At 44.1% G+C, this 18,109-nt stretch overlaps 1 protein-coding gene and 1 long non-coding RNA gene across 4 annotated transcripts in view; one reads left to right on the forward strand and one right to left on the reverse strand.

Annotated features, from left to right (window-relative positions):
* The window catches only part of DHRS12 (dehydrogenase/reductase 12), a 31,512-nt gene extending 19,946 nt beyond the window's left edge, over positions 1 to 11,566 (reverse strand). The window contains exons 1-3 of one of the 3 annotated variants that reach the window (XM_075741896.1): positions 11,315 to 11,566; positions 10,671 to 10,804; positions 6,932 to 7,014 (exon numbers count right to left, since the gene is read on the reverse strand). In XM_075741896.1, coding sequence (XP_075598011.1) covers positions 6,932 to 7,014; positions 10,671 to 10,804; positions 11,315 to 11,370 — 273 coding nt within the window. In that variant the 5' untranslated portion in view covers positions 11,371 to 11,566. The remainder of the gene's footprint in view (positions 1 to 6,931; positions 7,015 to 10,670; positions 10,805 to 11,314) is intronic. The other 2 variants (XM_075741897.1, XM_075741898.1) reach the window with 2 other exon arrangements.
* LOC142599893 (uncharacterized) lies at positions 11,321 to 17,167 on the forward strand. The gene is made up of 3 exons (XR_012833336.1): positions 11,321 to 11,449; positions 12,780 to 12,948; positions 16,971 to 17,167. It is a non-coding gene; the product is annotated as an uncharacterized LOC142599893 (long non-coding RNA).
* Positions 17,168 to 18,109: the final 942 nt, after the last annotated feature.

Raw genomic sequence — 18,109 nt, forward strand, 5'->3', positions numbered from 1 at the left:
TTTATGTTTAATATGCACAACTGGGAAATATAATTCTAGTCATTAAAACATGTTACATCACTTGATTCAGTTGCTTCTTAACCATAGCTTTTTAATGCTGAATTTATTAAAAGAGAGCCCTACTTAGAAAAATATACATAACAGACAGTCAGGCATAGCAGAGAGCTAGAAAAATATTGCAAAGCTTGCAAAACTTCTGTTTAAACAATTCATACAGCAGCTTCCTCTTTAGCTGAAAGCAACACTCAAGGTCACAGCATTAGAGAATAATTTAGGTTGGATGGGATCTTTGGACACCACTTGGTCCAACTGCCATCTCAAGGCAAGTAACTGAGATCAGGTTGTCCAGGGAAGTTTTATTTCCAAAGATGTAGATTCACCAGCCACTCTGAGCATCCTGGTCTGGTGTTTGACCACCCTCATGGTGGAAAAAAAAGCTTTCCTACTAACTAGCCAAAATTTTCCCCTGTTACAATCTGTGTCTGCTGACTCTTGTCCTTTCCCTGCAGACCTCCAACAGAAGCATGGCACTACCTTCCCTACACCTGTCTATCATGTGGCTGTAGACTACAGTAAGACCTATCTCAGCCTTCTTTTTTTAACACTGAGCAAAACCAGCCCTGTCAGCCTCTCCTTGCACATCACGTGTCCCACTTCCCTAGTCACTTTGGCAGCCCTCCATTGGACTTGCTCTAGGACATCACAGATTCACAGATTGGTAGAGGTTGGAAAGGACCTCTAGAGATCATCTAAGTCCAACCCCCCCCCCCCACACACACTAGAGCAGGATCACTTAGAGCAGGTTGCACAGGATGGCATCCAGGTGGGTTTTGAATATCTCCAGAGAAGGAGACTCCACAACCTCTCTGGGCAGCCTGGTCCAGTGCTCTGTCACCCTCAAAGCGAAGAAGTTTTTCCTCATGTTCAGATGGAACTTCCTGTGTTCCCATTTGTGCCCGTTGCCCCTTATCCTGTCACTGGGCACCACAGAGAAGAATCTGGCCCCAACATCAATGACTTCCTCATCCTAGGGAGCCCAAAACTAGCACAGGACTCCTGCGGTGGTCTCACAAAGGCTTGAGAGGAAGGTGCACTTCCCTCAGCCAGCTGGCTACACTTGTGTTCATACAGCCTGGGGTATGGTTGGCCTTCCTTGCTCCAGAGCACACTGCTCACTCAGGGACAACTTGTCACCCACAGGTCCTTTTCTGCAAAGCTCCTTCCCAGCCAGTTAGTCCAACAGCCTGTACTACTCCATGGGGTTACTCCATTTGAGGGCAGGATTGTGCACCTGCTCTCCATGAACTTCATGTCAGCCCACTTCCTCACCTGTCAAATCCCACTGAATAGCAGCCCTGCTCTCCAGCTCCCTACCCCTCATTTGAGATCATTTGCAACCTGACAAAGATTGCAATTCACTCCATCATCCAAGTTGTTAAAAGAGACATTAAACCATTTTTGCCCCTGTATTGACTCATGAAGGGATGCCACTAAAGAACTCTTAACAGATCAGCTTTGTACTGTTGATTGCTACCTTGAGGCAAATGTTCCAGACAGTTTTCCACCCGGCTTGTCATCCACCAGTTCAAGCCACATCTCTCCAAACTGGCTACATGGATACTATGGAAGACCATGTAAAAAACTTTGGCAAAGTTAACGAAAGCGGCAAGCACAACTCTCCACTTTTCCATACACAGAATCGTCTCACCAAAGGCAGCAACCAGGATGGTCAGGTCAGGTTTGCTCCAGATAAATCCGGACTGTTTTTTCCTCAAATCACCTTCCTATCTTTCATGGCTTCATGAGGATTTGCTCCATAGTTTTCCTGGGGAGTAAGGTGAGGCTGACCGCCCTGTAGTTCCTCAAATCCTGCTTGCCTTTTTCAAAGATGAGCAGTTTGCCTTTTTGCAGTTAACAGGAAGAACCTTCTGCTTTGAGGAGGTTTCCCTTGAAGATCAACCAGCTTTCCCAAGGCCTTTTTCTCTCCATGGCTGTGTTTCATGGGGTCCTGCCAACCGGGTCCATAAAAAAAGACAAAATCTGCTTCCCTAAAACCAAAGACTGTAGTTGTACTACTCATCCTTCTCACCTGTCTCAATCTTGTATTCCACAATTTCATGCCACTTCTACCAAGGCAGCTAGTCAAGACTGCTATTTATAGCAGATCCAGCAGAGATCACCCCTAGCTGGCTTGTCCAATACTCGTATCGAAAAAAATTGTCCTCAATGATCTCCAGAAATCTCCTGGATTGTTTATGCCTTGCCGTGTTGCCAGCAGGTATCCGGGTGGTTCAAGCGCTCCATGAGTACCAGGAACTGTGATCATGGGGCTTCCCTAGCCCTCTAGAAAAGGCTTCATCTACTTCCTCTGCTTCACCAGGCAGTTTGTAGCAGACATTCATCATGACATCATCCACATTGATCTCACCTCTGTCTCACCCACAAACTCTCAACTGGCTTATTTCAGAGCAAAGCTCCATGCATTCAAGCCACTCCAATGCATAGAGCACAATTCCTCCTCCTTGTCTTCCCAGCTTGCCTTTCTAGAAGGGCCTGTATACATTCATTCCAGCACTCTAGTCATGCCAACCATGTCTCTAATCCCAATGAGATTACAGCTCTGCAACCATGCATGGATTCCTGTGCTTCCTATGCTACGTGTATTCATTAACAACCATCTGAGATGGGGTCCCAGTCACGTTGCTTTCGCATGAAAGCTGAGCGAGCCTCCTCCATTTTGCTGTCCCCTAGACACGTACTTGCTGTCCCCATGACCCCACCACTCTTCTGGCTTTAGTCACTTTTCCCCAATTAAAGCAGTTTAAAGCCCTTGTTACTAGCTTAGCAAACCTTTTGGCAAAGACACTCTTCATCCACTTTGTCATTCCTGCTCAGCAATGCTCAATCCTCAGAGAAGGTCAAAGAAGTCATAAAGACCAAAGACAAAGTGACCAAGACCAAAGTGACACCAGCTGCACATTCAGGGGTTAGCCTGCAGGGTGCATATGTTCCTACCCAAGCCCTTCCCTTTCCCTGGAAGGATTTAGGAAAGCACATTTGGGCCTCCATGCCCTTCACCCTCTGTAAGCACTCTTGATGAGATCAAGGTCATCCCTCACAATGTCATGAGGGTCCATGTGGTTGGGCAACAAGAGGCACTAGTCCAAGGTCCAGCTGAGCCCCAGCAGTACCCTAGATCTGAGTCCCCAGCAAGTGACAAACATCTCAAGATATCAAGCCAAGACTGCAGATGGGTGCCTCCATCCCCACACAGGAGGAAGCCTCCAGCTATTATCACCCCCCACTACCTCCCAGTGCTGACAACAGTTCAGGATCATCTGGCTCCAACACCTCCCCTGACAAAGCTTGTTCTTTCTCATCTGTTACCATGGCACTATACCTATCCTATAAACACACATCTGCAGGCAGAGAGCAAGCCTGCCTTCTGTTGCCAGCAGTGACAAGCTTCCAATCTTCCCCATCTTAAGTCTCTATCCACCACTTGTTTGAGCTTAGCTTCTAGCTGTTCCTCCTTCCATGTCATGTGGGGGTTGTGCTCTTCTACTCTCTGCAAAGACTCTGTCAATCTCCTGTTTCTGTTCCCTACAGTTATGCAGCCTGCTCATCTCCTACAGTCGCTTCACCTGGCAGCCCAGCACCTTGACCAGAGCAGAACCCAACAGGTGAGGCCACCATCACCCTCTGCCCCAGGCTCAGGGAAAAGTACCAGTCACTCCTCACAGCTCAACACCTGCCACATCATTCCTCTGGAGCTCTGTCTGGGCAAGCCTCCCACAGCTAGGCACAGTTGCTCCGACCAGGGCAGGAAAGCATGCTTTCAGGTGCATCACTGCAGCCACTCTAGCTGTCTCAGAGTGTCAGGTGCCTTCTGCACCCTCTTCCATGCTAACTGCTACATGAACAGCTCAGTCCCGGTTAGCCACTCCATGTCACAATAGTCTTGCAACATTTTGAAATACTATGGCCAGGGATGTGGGTACAATAGAATAAAAAAAAAAAAAAAAGGAAAAGCTTAACATGAGAGCAAAGTTATAATTTTCTAAACCACTAATGCTAGAAATATCTCCTCTCTCCAAAACATCAAAAACCTTTTACTGTTTGTTCCTGTTCTCTTGCTTTTTGCAAATTTGTGTTCTACCTAGTACAAGCACAGTGGCATTTATCAGCATACAAAAGGCATGTCAACTCCTACTCTTCTCCTAGATAGCACTTAGTCTCGAAGACATACCACAGATAGTCTTATGACATATCCCAGGAAAAGGCAGTTCTAAAATAATTATGCAGAGGATGTGTTCTCATGCAAAACAACAAATAATCATTACAGGACCTCCTCTCTTTCCAAGTTGCTTCTTTAAATACTCATTATACAAGCAAATGAGATAAGTGAAGAAGCTGAGAAAATTATAAGGCATTATTCCCTACCTATAATTCTGCTTCCCTGCAGATAAAAAACACATGACTTTTTCTCTCTCGCCATTGGATTTCAGCTCCTTAGTTGAGTTAGGTCAGAATTTTCTCATTGTAATGTTCATTTCTGACCAAAAATTTGACACCACTTTACTGTTTCTATCTGCATACCTCTCTAAAAGCTTTCTACTTTTAAAGCTACTACCATTATCTACCAGAAGAGCTGAAGTTTGTTGGCCAGATGTTCAATATTACAAATTATTTTGGACACTGAAAAAAGATCTAAATCAACACTTATGGGGCTCAGAAAAGTGACCCATAGGCCTGTTCCCTATAAAAGTCCTTGATGATAGCAAAGTCATTTTCAAAGTGAGACCTAATCTCCGTGACTAGATCTACTTTAACACATTAGAACTTCCCAGGTCTAGGTGCATGTGCCTGTCAAATAACTCCATTTCAGCACTGAACTTCAGCATGTGTTGCTGTGGAAGATGGAAAAAATCTTTGGCATATACCACAACAGGAACTCCATCCAGATGATCAGGAAGAGCAAGTTAAGGCTGGATACAGCTTGTCAAGTTGCAGATAAAGCATTTTATTATCTCCCTGGATTGCTTCTGAATGAGTACTTACAAAGAAGGATGTTCTTGTGGACTCCTTATTAAAATGACTCTTCCCAGTGCAGTCACATGTCACACAGGGCCTCTTGTACAGCTCGTCTAACACTTCACTGAACGCTGCTTTCTATACAAGCACCCTGTCCCCAGGATCATGAACAAGTTCTGCAGTGCCCTCATACTCTTTCATGACTAGAGAAGCGACAGGTTTGCAGCCGACTAGAAAGTGGGAATGCAGTAATTGCGCTGGTTTTAGAGGAAGAACATTATTTGCCTCAAGTCTTGCTTCACCAAATGACAGAAAACAGAACATGAAGGAAATTTCAGAGGTCATCGAATCCACCTCTCTTCCCAGGCTGTCTGACTGCAGTTAGAAAAGGAGGTAACACAGATAATCACCAGTCTCACTATAGCCATGGGATTACACAGTTACAGGCAGCTGGAAAATATTTATTCCTACATAAGGACTGATCTAATTCACCCCCATTAAAGAACTGAAGTGTAATGCTGGTTGTGTCACACTAGGGAGCTGAAACCAAAGAGCAGAAATTTAGTCAATACGGTATCTCTAACCATAAAAAGTCTTCAGAATTTTTGATCCACATTAAAAACTGTTACTGGAATCAAAATACTGTGTTCAAGAGCCAAGTCACTATTTAAAATGAAGATAGCTGTTGTGGGTTAACCCTGGTAGGCAGTTAAGCCCCACACAACCATTCACTCACTCCCCTCCCAGTGGGATGGGGGAGAGATTTAGAAGGGTAAAACAGACAAAACTTGAGGGTTGACATAAAGACAATTTAATAAGTGAAGCAGAGCCGTGTGTGCAAACAAAGCAAAATAAGGAATTTATTCACTACTTCCCAGTGTCAGGCAGGCATTTAGCAATCCCCAGGAAAGCAGGGCTTTATCACATGCAACAGTGATTTGGAAAGCCAAACACCCTAACTGTGACTGTCTCCCCTTCCTTCTTCTTCCCCCAGCTTTTGTTGCTGAGCATGTCATCACATGGTATGGGATAACCCTTTGGTCAGCTGGGGTCAGCTGTCCCAGTCTGTCCCCTCCCAACTCCTCGTGCACCCCCAGCCTACTCACTGGTGGGGTAAGAAGTAGAAAAGGCCTTGATGCTGTGCAAGCACTGCTCAGCAATAACTAAAACATGGGGTGTCAACACTGTTTTGGTCACAAATCCAAAACATAGCACCACAAGAGATGCTATGAAGAAAATTAACTCTATCCCAGCCAAAACCAGTACACTAAGACAGCAAGACAGTGACTGTACTTCTCCATTAGCACACCCTGCTGAATAATTAGCAAAAGCAACAGTGACAGCTACAGGGGTATACTATAGAGTGATATATGCAGGAGCAAAAAGGGAGGAGGTAAGGAAGAGATATTATAAGAAAAGGAGATGGAAAAGTCTGTAGAGCATGGAACTAGGACCACATATAGGACTTCACAGAGCAGTCAACCTTAGCAAATCAGAAGCATGTTCTTCAGACACATAAAACCTTCAACTCCAATGCTGTAAACTCATAAATGTTGTTGCAAGAGTGTTGCAATGCATTAACTTTTAAGAGCCTCAGCCAGATAGTCAGGAATAGTAAGTAGGATATCACAAAACATATCGACAACAAACATTAAATAAAACGGCATGCTGCTGGTGATGTTATTAATCACAGAAAATGTCATCAATTAAATCACTTCAAACGTCATGCAATTAAATCACTTCAAACCATATTAAACTACTAGATGTTTCCATGTCTATATGAAAATACTATTAAAAAACAACACCAAAATGATGAAACTGAATGTCTCAAGGCCTCTGAGGTCTTTAATATTAACTATCTTTCTAAGAGTAAACAAAAGACTGAAAAACAACTCACCGGATTGCCCGTTTCTGTCACTATTTCTCCTTTGGCAACCTCAGCCCGTTCCTTACTTCGGCAAACCAGATGAACCGTGCCACCTGGTGGATTGTGACAAGAAACACATTTAACTATTAATTACTAACCGTTTTTGGGGAAGGCATCAGCAAAGAGGAAGGGCCAGGAAGTGATATGCAATTTGCAGTTCTTGTTTGGTGTTAGTTTTTGACACAATCCAAATGAAACAAAAATCCTTTTGTGATTGCAGTCCAGTTTGTGGGAAATCTATAGCTTGCTAGTAGCAGTAGTAATACTGGTCAAATGGTCACCAAAATATCACAGGGGCTTCCCAGCAGGCAGAATGTTCCTGAGCTCTGCACAGCCAACAGTCCCACTTCTCTGCTGCCAAGAGCTGAGCAGTGGCTTTTCATCAATGCTGCTGAAGCTCAGGTCTGTGGGGCTCTCAGGGCTCCTGTCACACTTGCTGATGAGCTGGGAGCTGGTTAGGGCCATAGCACTCCACAGCAGTCCCGGGTCCACTGGCCTTGGGCCATTCTCAGGGACAAATTCCCCCAAAAGGCACTGTACCATCAGGCAGACCAGACACAGCAAGAATCCCAAGAGTCTGTCAAAAGACTGAGTTAGAGGTCCTTCAAACAAAAGGTTTAGGACACAAAGAGTGGATATTGCAAGAAAGCTGGAGGACTTGTGCTTGGCTCTGGTCTCAATGAAAACAGGAAGGAAAAAGCATCATGCTGTAACATGGTCCTCACACAAGGCTGCAGGTATGCAAAAAGGTCACTGTGCTCCAGGTACTGTCTGCTCAAACCATTTTCTGTCAAGTCTGCACATCATGTTTAGTGTTGATAAAATACCAGAGCTACACTGGAAATTGAAGCTAAGGTATCTGTATTGCAAACGCCTCTTTTGGCACATGCCTTACAAAGTTCAGTAAAGGGCTTGAACAACACAAGTGACTGGAATTGCTCTGCGAAAAGGAAATAAAAATACCTGATATCAGAATTCTTCTCAGCAGTGGCAGATACAAGGACCATGGTCACAAATTGCAGCTTAGGAGGCTCAGGTCAGGCATTAAGAAAAAGAGTTTTCACTAGTTTTCTTATAAATAAATCTAGCTGTCCCTGAGCATGCATAATTTCCATCCTTGCAGGTTTCAAGTTCCAACAAGACAAAGCAATGGCTGGTTTGATCTAGTGTTGGCACCAGTCTTGCTTCAAGTGGGATGCTGGACAAGATGACCTGTAGAGGTCCCTTCCAACCAACTTTTCTATGAAAGGAGTACGCAGGGCAAGGCTCCTCTCAAAGGCCACATTAAAGAGAGCCTTCAAAAAGAGGACTAAAGTACAGGTAGGCATAATTCTTCTTTAGTTTTATGATTTGTATTCTCTGATCATTACAAGTAATGTGTTAATCACAGGAGTACCTGCACTCTTTACTTTTACCTATTGCTAAAGGTGTTTTAGGGGTTGCTAGCAGCCCGCTACTAGAAGGATCAAGCAATGTAATCCCAAACGAGCGGTAATAGAAACAAAGGGTGCTGGCTCGCTCTTCTAGTGCCCAGAACCCAAATGCAAGGCACCAACTCGACCCTAGGGATAGAGCAGTCACACACTGCACAGCCCAGTGTGGGGTCTGATCATGACATTTTCTGTTTGTGAGAGAGCTTTTTCCACTGAGTACCACTACAGCAAGTATACTTTACTTCTGTAATTTTCTAACACGGTCTGATTCCCCCAGAGTTGGCTGGGTTACCTTTACCAAGTGCACAATTGCAGGCAGCAGTGGGAAACTCCTGAATCTGGGATGATCATACAAATGACACTAACTGTTGTTTAATACAGTATCACCTTCAGTCTGTGTTACACATGTACCATGCATGGAAGGGACCGTGCACAGACAGGCACTGAATATATACAGATCAGAATGCAAGACAGTCTTTGCCCCAGGGACAGCAGATTTCATGAGTGCAAGAAAATGCAATCAGAAGGGGCAGTGTCCCATGCTCACCTCTCTGGCCATTCTCACAGTGACTGCAGGCTTCACTGCAAAGGAGAGCTTTACTTACAGATCTTAAGGCAGTTAAGGATGCACACTCACAGATATTTAAGGAACTCTTCCCAAAACACAGGGGACAGCAGAAGTAATGTGTATAGGTACAAACTAAACACATGGAAGACGTAGCTGGCCTTCAAGCTCATGAGGAATATTCCCATAGTCTACAGCGGAAAACATTCATTGGAAACAGGGGTTTTAAGGACTTTGAATATGAACTTTTTTCTTGCTGTTAAGGAGAGAAGAAAGTTTTGGTGTGACCTACGGGCTAGGAAAGGGATTTAAATATAGTTTTCATGGTAAAGATTGAAACTATTTGAACTTGAACACCACATGGAAATTGTCAGAGTGGTTGGGAGACTCTGCATCAAACTGGAAGTGCAGTTCACAACACATACAGGAAAACCCAAATCTGCAATACCCATAAGATACCAATTCAGTGAAAAACTGCACTCAGGCTACAGAGATTCTCCTCAAGACCATCATTATTTACAAAGATCTGAAGTACTTGAAGGTAAAGCCAATGTAGTTTGGTTATTCTTTTGCTGAGTCTGAATTCCTTATTTTCTTGTCATGGTGTACTTGAAAAGATTCAACTAGAAGCCAGAGCCCCAACAGCTGACATTGAGTTTCAGAGCAACACACACGAGGACAGGATCAGGAAGACACGTAAGTCATTTTAACTTCATATGCGCCCACGCAAGGTATCAGACAAGCAGTCTGAGCCCAAATTTGCTCTTTGGGCTCCAAATACAAGACATGGTGACCAGATCCTGTGCAGGTCCAGTCAGCTTGACAGCTTGCAAAAGCTGGCAGGCATATCCATTTGTGAGCAAAACAGTCACCAGACAAGGCAATACTTACATAAGGCTATTATGCATAATGGCAGTAGTGGGAACCTGAAATCAATCCCATACTGGCAGTGATGGCGATCTTTAACCCAAAGGCTCTTTGATGCTAATAATTTTGAATTAGTTTAACTGAGTCGCCACTTTCCTTTGTAAGATAGTTATGAAACCTAAGCAGGCAAAGAGCGAGCAGAGCCGCAAGCTCCTCCCTTTTATTCTACATGCCAAAACTCCTATCACTCTTGCACAACAGGAATTATTTTGTCAAGTCTGAAAGGGATTAGGTTTATCCTTCAACAGCTAGCTCCAGTTCATACCATCTCCTTGCTTACAGAGAGCAACAGAAAAAATGGTTGCATGTAATCAGTTAAAGGACACAAACTCGAGGTTATTGCCAAGATCAAGCACAACTACATTGCTATTTTCATACTCTCCCATCTCAGCTTAGAAAAGCCAATTGTTTTCTTTCATCACGTGATACTTTTGCAAGTTCTGCAAAACAGTTCAAATTCAGCCAGGCTGTTACTTGTACCAAATCAGCCTTACACAGACCTTGATCTGTCACTAACAGCCTTAGATGCCACTGTAACACAAATAGTTTTTATAAACATATACTTAAGAAACACCTTGCAGATCCTCTCCACTAGTTTTGTTTCATTATTCCAGTTTTCACAGTACTCATCGTACTTAAACCTCTCTAACCTACAGTAACAGCCTTGTAAAATAACACACCAGACCCTTCACCCCAGGGAGCTGTGTTTACAATGGAAGGCCAAACCTGCTTTCTTCCATCTTCTCTGTGACAACCCCTCAGAGCTCCTTACAGCCCAGCTCACCTCTCCTCGCTATCTCTTTGGCGGTGGCCTTGCCGATGCCACTGTTTGCGCCGGTGACCAGAAAGCATCTTCCAGCCACGTTCACCTCCACATCAGCTGGATTGAAGTGCTTGGAAGCAGACTCATAGCCACTCCTGAATAAATCAGAGACACCTGTGAGAAAGAAGAAAGTACTTCCAAAAAAAACCACACGGGAGGGTTGAAAAGGACTCTCCCTTCACAGCTCAGCATACACTACACCCCCTCCTCTCCTCATTACTCTCTGTACCCAGGGACAGGCACATATAGTATCAGTGGCATCACAACAAGTGATTTAGCGACAACTCCAGGCGCTTGCTCCTCACAAGCCACACACCCCAAACTTTGACGCTCGGAGGTGGCCCGGCTGCAGCCCCAGGGCGGGTGTCTGAGAAGGCCCAGGCACCACCACCAGGAGCTCTCACAGAGAAGACATCTGAAATTTGTCCGCTCCGGCGGGGGTGGGGAGGCTTCAATTAAAAGCATAAGAACCCCAACACCTCGAAACGGTTAAACACCCCGCGGACGCACAGAAACGCCCCCATCCTGGCCGCAGCGCCCGCCCCGCCGCAGAGCCTGCTGCAGCCCCACGACGCGCTCCGCGGGGCCGCGGCTGCCGCTCGTACCTCGTGTACTCCCGCAGCCCCTTCACAAACCACACGGCGTTACGGTACCAGGACATGGTGGTGCTGCCGCCACAGCGGTGCCGGCCCCGCCTCTGCCCTTACATAAGGCGCCCGGGCAGCCCTGCCCGCCGTTAGGTAAGGGCCGAGGGGCAGCCCCGCCCCGCCGTGCCCGCGGCTGGTGCCGCCATTACTGGCTGGTCTGCATGAGGGGCAGAGGGGTGCGAGGGAGGGTAGTGTGTGTCTGTGGGAGGAGTTGTGCTCCTCTCCTCCCCCCTCCAGCGGTCTCGGAGTTGTTTTTTCTTATCTCTTCTGTTTTCCTCCCCTCTTCATTGGCCAACAAGGAAAGGAGGCTGCTTTTAACCACTCGACCCAGGTGCCTCCCAGCCAGTCGAGCATTTTGTTGAGCCCTGCAGTTAGTCCCTGCTGCGCTAGAGACTGCTATGCTTGGTGAAGGCGGTGGCAGATGAAGAATGGAGAGTTTTGCAGGGCACCTGCATGGGACAGATGGTGGTGTCAGCCTAAGCTGGAAATGGGCTGTCATGTTTTGGGTATGGGGAGCAGTGCTACAGGACTTGGACCTGCATCCTCTGCTCTGGAAAGCTGTCAGAGGGACACTCTTGTAGGAACATAAACAACTGTGTTGTGCTACACCAAGTAGCGTTTTATGTAACAAATAAACCCATGAAATTCCCGGCTCCTACTGATGAGGTAAAGTATACCAGTAGAGTATGTGAGTGGTGGTTGCAGTAGGGAGAGTGAAATTTAAAATGTGTTTTCAATTCCTCTGGTATGTGCACTGGAGTTGTGAAGCCCAAGGCAATCATGTGGAATTGCACATCTGGACTGCCCATGTGAGCTATAAGGAAGCTGTCATTACAGGTATAATTATATTTTAAAGTATATTAAAGGACTATGAACTTACAAAGTTCAGTGTGCACGTTAGATAAATTCATGTATTTTCTGTGGTATGCAGGGCCACACACAGAGAAGCTGCTTTGGGATCCCTATCTTGAGTTTTCAAGAGCTGAAGTTACCTGCTTTCAATAGCAGAGATAGGGGAGGAATGGGAATATTCTGTCTTTTTTGACCCTGTATGATAGCCTGATACTTCTTTTTCTAAATCTCTTCACTCTGGCAAAGACCTTGTACTAAAGTCTTCCACTTTCTCAGCATGTTGTGCAAGTATTAGCCTCACACAAAAGGTGCTTCCCACCACGAAGTTAAAACTTTTGAACTCAGCACTGTCTGCTTGTACTAGGTATTGTGTGTGAAATAAGAGTTTTCAGAGGGCAAAAAGACACATTTTCACAGCGATACTTTCTTCTCTTCAGAGACTATCCAGCTAAATGTCATACCTTTGCATGAAATCTAAAAATGCTTGTTCTTATTAAAACAGCTGAAATAATTTATTTAAAAACAGCAGCCTGAGTCGGTTTTGACTGATTTTGTTCTTGGAAATGGCTAGGAGTTTTTGACTGAAGTGTTCTTAAACAATTGATCCTGATTGTGATGCTCAAAATGGAGACTTCTGGCCCAGAAAGGAACAACTTGGCAATATCGTGAGTGGCAGAAAGTTATTTCCTACAATGGAAAATAAATGGCAGCCTGAACTACAGATACATACTATGATGTCTGTAAGTATATAATTGTGAGCTATATGAAAATAGTTTTGTGGTCATCACCTACAACGTGCAATTAGCAACCAAAACTGTACAGCCTAGACTGCTGTAATGATGTTAGATCATTGTTCACTTGCTGTGAACAAAGCAGATGTTAGGCTTGTGAGAGCCCTGTGTACAGGCTGAGATAATATTCCCTCTTCCTACTTTCAATCCCTTGCCCTGCTAGCCCTTCAGCTTCTCCCTTTCCCTCACAGCCTGTACAAGTCTGCCTGATTACTGTCCTCAAACCCTGGCTCAGGGAAAACACACAGCAGGGGACAGAGAATTATGTGGGCATGCCTGCTGTTATGAATATCCAGGCAGAAAACTGCAGTGCTGCCCCACATTTTTATGATAGAGGATGTCTCACCTTGGGCTTTGTAATCTTTGGTGTATCTCACTGTCCTGTTAGGAGAACAATAATGTTCCAAGGTTTCTTATCCCACAGAATTAGCTGCATTCTTTACAGGAAATATGGTTTCAGTTTGAAAAAATGAATTAGCAAACCCCAAACAAAACAAAACCCCTGTGAAAGTTTCTGTGATGTGCTTCATTCCTTTGTCATTTCCTTGTTTACTTTCTTTATTTCTTAAGCACTTAGACTATGGCTTAGTACAGGCAAAACTGGATGGTGGCTCTGATGTGTTTTATTTCTAGTTTCAGTTTATGTTCTCATAGATTGAGGAGTACATCCCTGCAGTCTGCCAACCTCTGGAAGTAAATAGGGAGTATGCAGATATAAAGGGATTCCTTGCAGGCTAAACCATTGGGACTGTAATCAGCAAGATGCTGGATGGTGCAGCCCTGAGGTACTAACTGATGGGAGTACGCATGGCAGAAGCTGTCCATGAGTCACACACAAAAATATATTATGGCAGCCAGACAGTGGGAGCAGCTCATAATATTTTGGGTTGTAAGCAGTAATGGGTAATTATATCACTCTTATTAACATTAGAGAAGATGAGATAGTTAGGAAGACATTTGAATGCAAGGTTGGGAACCAGTGTCACCCTGGTACACACACACACCATTCTCTGAGGATATTACATAAATACAGTGGCACCACTACTGTCATGTTAGCCATACCCTTCTAACAGATGACATTTTCAGGAGATTTTGTAAATGCTGAGAAATGGTGCCCTTGCCAAAGTGCAACAATCCCTGAGCACACTCAGCTGAGAGATTTCTGCTTAGAAACACTTTTTCCATAGTGAGGGCCTCAGCTTGCACCCAGAAAGGAGTCATCACAGCACAGTGTTGACACGTCTGTGCATAAATATTTCAGCCACGAAATCTCTCTCTCTGTGTCTGAACAGCTTCACATCAGAAGCGAGCTGTTGCACACTGTCCTAACACCTAGATGTTTCTGCTACCTCATTTCACCCCCTGTGATGTTTTGCTTTTGTGGTGTTGTTCCAGAGGCAGGAGGCTGTAGAGATTGTATGAGTGCTCTCTGCTAACCCAGTCATCACAGTGATGAGGCATTATGGGTTGTGTGCGGGAGAAAGGGAAGACATAGTTTTGCCAAGAGATGGCTGGTGCTAATGAAGGGCCTGCCTCACAGTACTCTCACAGGCAAAATTTTTGCTCCTATCAAGAGTTTTGGTTGCATGATGCCTTTTGTACTGAATTTTATGTTGATACACCCTGTTAGCTGAATTATGATCCATTCTGGAGCTTTGGGAATTTGGAAAGTTACAGCTTTTGGTTTCTTTCATGATTGCTACTAGCTTAGCATTAAATGCCAATAGGACACTGCTCTGAATGTGAGAAATTTTTTAGACAAGGAATTCTTCTCATGGATTGGCAGCCAACATCTCAGACAGTTCTCACAGCCAGAAACTGATATCTATGTGTAACCTGGCTCCCCCACTGGAAGGGGGGGGATCAAGAGAGCCACAAGTCTGTTGAGCTCCTGACATTTCCCTCATTTGAGCACAGAACAAAATGGCTTCAGCCTGGCTAAACGCACCCTAGTGGTTAGCCCTGATAAAACATACCCAAGTTAACTCTTCCCCTTGAGGACTACAACACTTCAGGTATATCTATACTATTAAATAACTCATAGCATATTCCCAGGTCCTAATCCTCTTATTGTCCATGCTAGGCACACGATTGTTGATGGCCAGGCTCTCTTCTGTCCAAAACAAGCTCAAACATCATCGGGGGCGGGGTGGTTTGCTCAAGGCATAATTCATTCCCACGCACTATGGATGGGACTGCACCAGAATTAACAGTGCACAGCTTGGCCTGGCACCAGTGATCCTGCATTCAGGTAGATGCATTTACCAGTGTAGAAGTAGCCCTGGAGTCTGTTACAGAAGCCTTCCATGAATGGAGATAATCCTCAAAACAAATAAAATTCTGGAGTGTTTTGACTGTGAGCCTCCAGATGTTAGGATTTTTCATACAGTAATGATTTGAGAATCTCAGTATTTTCTTAAAACACAAGAGCTGGTGAAAAATGGCTCTCTGGCCCCCATCTGGACTAGCATGAAAAACACATCTAAGCCTTGATCCATCTTTGTACCTGTCAAAGAGCAAGGACTTTTAAGCAAAGTTTTAATTGCCTCCCAACACAAAAGAAAAGTTGAAAATACCTAATGCTGTTAAGGGCTGTGTGTTTCAGCATGTTTCATATTTTTTTCCCAGGGGACAGATTTAAAAGGTAGATAGAGTACTCAAGAGCTGAAAAGCAATTATATATTATACAAGATGTTTAAGAACAGCTTCAAGGCCATCTTGCCAATCTCTTTTATTATTATTATTTTATTTTTTTTTGAGAGGCTGAAATCTCTGTCTTAAGGACAACCGGCTCCTTTGCTTGCTTTCTACTGGAGATGACAGGCTGTTGTGCATTTTCTCCTTCCTTTGCAGATACCAATTTTCTAATTAAGTCTCTGTGCCTGCCCCCATTAAATCAATCAGAATGTCGCCACTGATTGCAATGGGAACAGGAGCAGGCTTTAAGGGTCAGATTTGCAGAAAAGCTTGGCATCTATAGTTGGGACCAGGTTTTCAAAGGAAGTTGCAACCATGCGCAAGCCACTGCTGCTGCGGGAGCTACTCCCAACCCTGCATTTGCCCTGCTGGCCTCAGCTCTGGGTGCAGAACACTTGAAAGGTCCAGCTGTAGAAACTAGTGCTGCCCCAGAGAGTGTAATAGCAATTAAGAGCTGTCAGCAGCCTGGGGAGAGGCAGTTGGCACTCTTCCTTTTGCCTAGCTGAAGCAGAGGGTTTGACGAGTGATCGAAGAGGAACATCCAGGCCCTGAGGTCTCAGGGACGTGTCTGAAGTGCTTATGCTATTAGCAGGGCGAGTGAAGCGGAAGCTGCTCATCCTGAATGCAGGGAGGAGTCAAAGTTCTGGCATGCGTGGTGTTTTTATGAACAGTGGGGTATTTTCTTTGTTGTGTGCTCTTATACCCGAGTCATCACTAAGTTTGCCAGCCACTGTCATCAGCAGTGTTGTTTTCAATGAACAGTCAAGACCAAATAGCCTTTTGTTCTTGAGAAACAAATGTGGCAGTATGTCATCAGCTCAGCTCAATCACTCCCTTTTACTTAGGGGCCAGTAAAAGGAATCTCTTACTTTACTTTATGACAAGTATAAGTTTGCTCCATCAACTGTTGAGGGTCCTGGTCTCTGAGATCCTGCAGGACCTTCCAGGGACAAGCACATCCCAGCAAGGAGAAGGACTGCTGAATGTCCTCCAAAGTGAACAGAATTAACTGAGAACAGCAGCTAAACCTGCTGATAAGCTAGTTCATCTCCTGTATGTTCTACATGCTTTAGTATATAACTGTTTTAAAAATAATAGGAAATTTATAGTTGATTTTAATCTTAGAAAATAAAATTTTTAGTCAATAAAGCATCAGTTCTATGATTCCCATGACTAAAAAATTGTCTTTACAGTAAGCATCATACAGACATGCATACATGTCTCTTGCTGGGCTGTGACAGTAATGCAGTTATCTCTACTAATATTTTCTTCAGCTACCTGTTGCTCTTCTTACTACTCTTCTAGTGGATCTTACTGTTCTTCCTACCAGCTCTTGGACAGTGATGCTCATGGACTTAACTCAGGTGAGTTCTGCTATACTCCATTCTTTTCTCTTATTTTTCTTATTTTTCTGCAAATCTTATTTTTCTGCTCATTAAGGTTGATTATTTCAGCACAGTTGTTATCACTAAGTTGCCAATCCTATCTAGTAGTATGTATCCACCAAGAGATATCTTCAAGCAGGGCAATAGACACACCTCAGTTTATATGGTTGCTGTACATTGTGGTCCGATGCTAAAGGGACAGAGTGAAGTTTTGTGCCCATCAGCAGTCCACATGCTGTGGTAACAGAAACCACAGAGGTATGTAAAACTTTTAGCCATGTAAAGCTATGGAGCCAAATTCTCCCCTGCAAATAACCACCAGACTCATTTATTAACAGTCTTATTTCACCTGTTGTTGGACAATTATTTTTTTTAAAGTCCATTAAAAATAATGAAGCAACTCCTTTTCTGATATAGTCTGAAAATAAATAGAATTTATGAAATAGTAATGTGAAATCCATGCAGAACTAGAATAGCAATACAAAGAGTAAAAATAAGCAATGATAATAAAAAGGTGTTGTCTGTAGCAACTTGTGAGTAAGTGTGTATAGTGGATTTTTTTTCTCCACTGTTTGCACCCTGTGTACTCATTTCATCTTGATACTGAAAGGCTAAATATGTTTTTCCAAAGGACTGAGAATGAAATCCGTAAGATCCATAAGACCTAATTCACATGGAAATTGAGAGGACCTTGTTAAAAAAAGCGTTCATGCATGTTGGCCTACAGGCCCACAGTTTGCATCTCAGGGCACCTCTCACTTTTGAGCTGTTGTACTGCAGCATGGGGAAAGGTATCACAGATTCCCCCTTTGCTTGAGTGCTAGTGATCGTACAGAAGAGTCAGTACGGCTTAGATTCAAATCTGTGGGCGAAATCAGTCTCTGATATAACTATTCATGTCAGTGAAATTGCAGCATGGTTGATTATAATTAGCATGATTGGTAAATGTGAAGTACCTTAATTTTTAAACTCCGATCACATAGGCTTATGCACTTACACTGGTCCATATCCTCCTCCCTGCATTTTTA

This window comes from Balearica regulorum, chromosome 1, assembly GCF_011004875.1.
Source record: "Balearica regulorum gibbericeps isolate bBalReg1 chromosome 1, bBalReg1.pri, whole genome shotgun sequence".
Lineage (NCBI taxonomy): Eukaryota > Metazoa > Chordata > Aves > Gruiformes > Gruidae > Balearica > Balearica regulorum.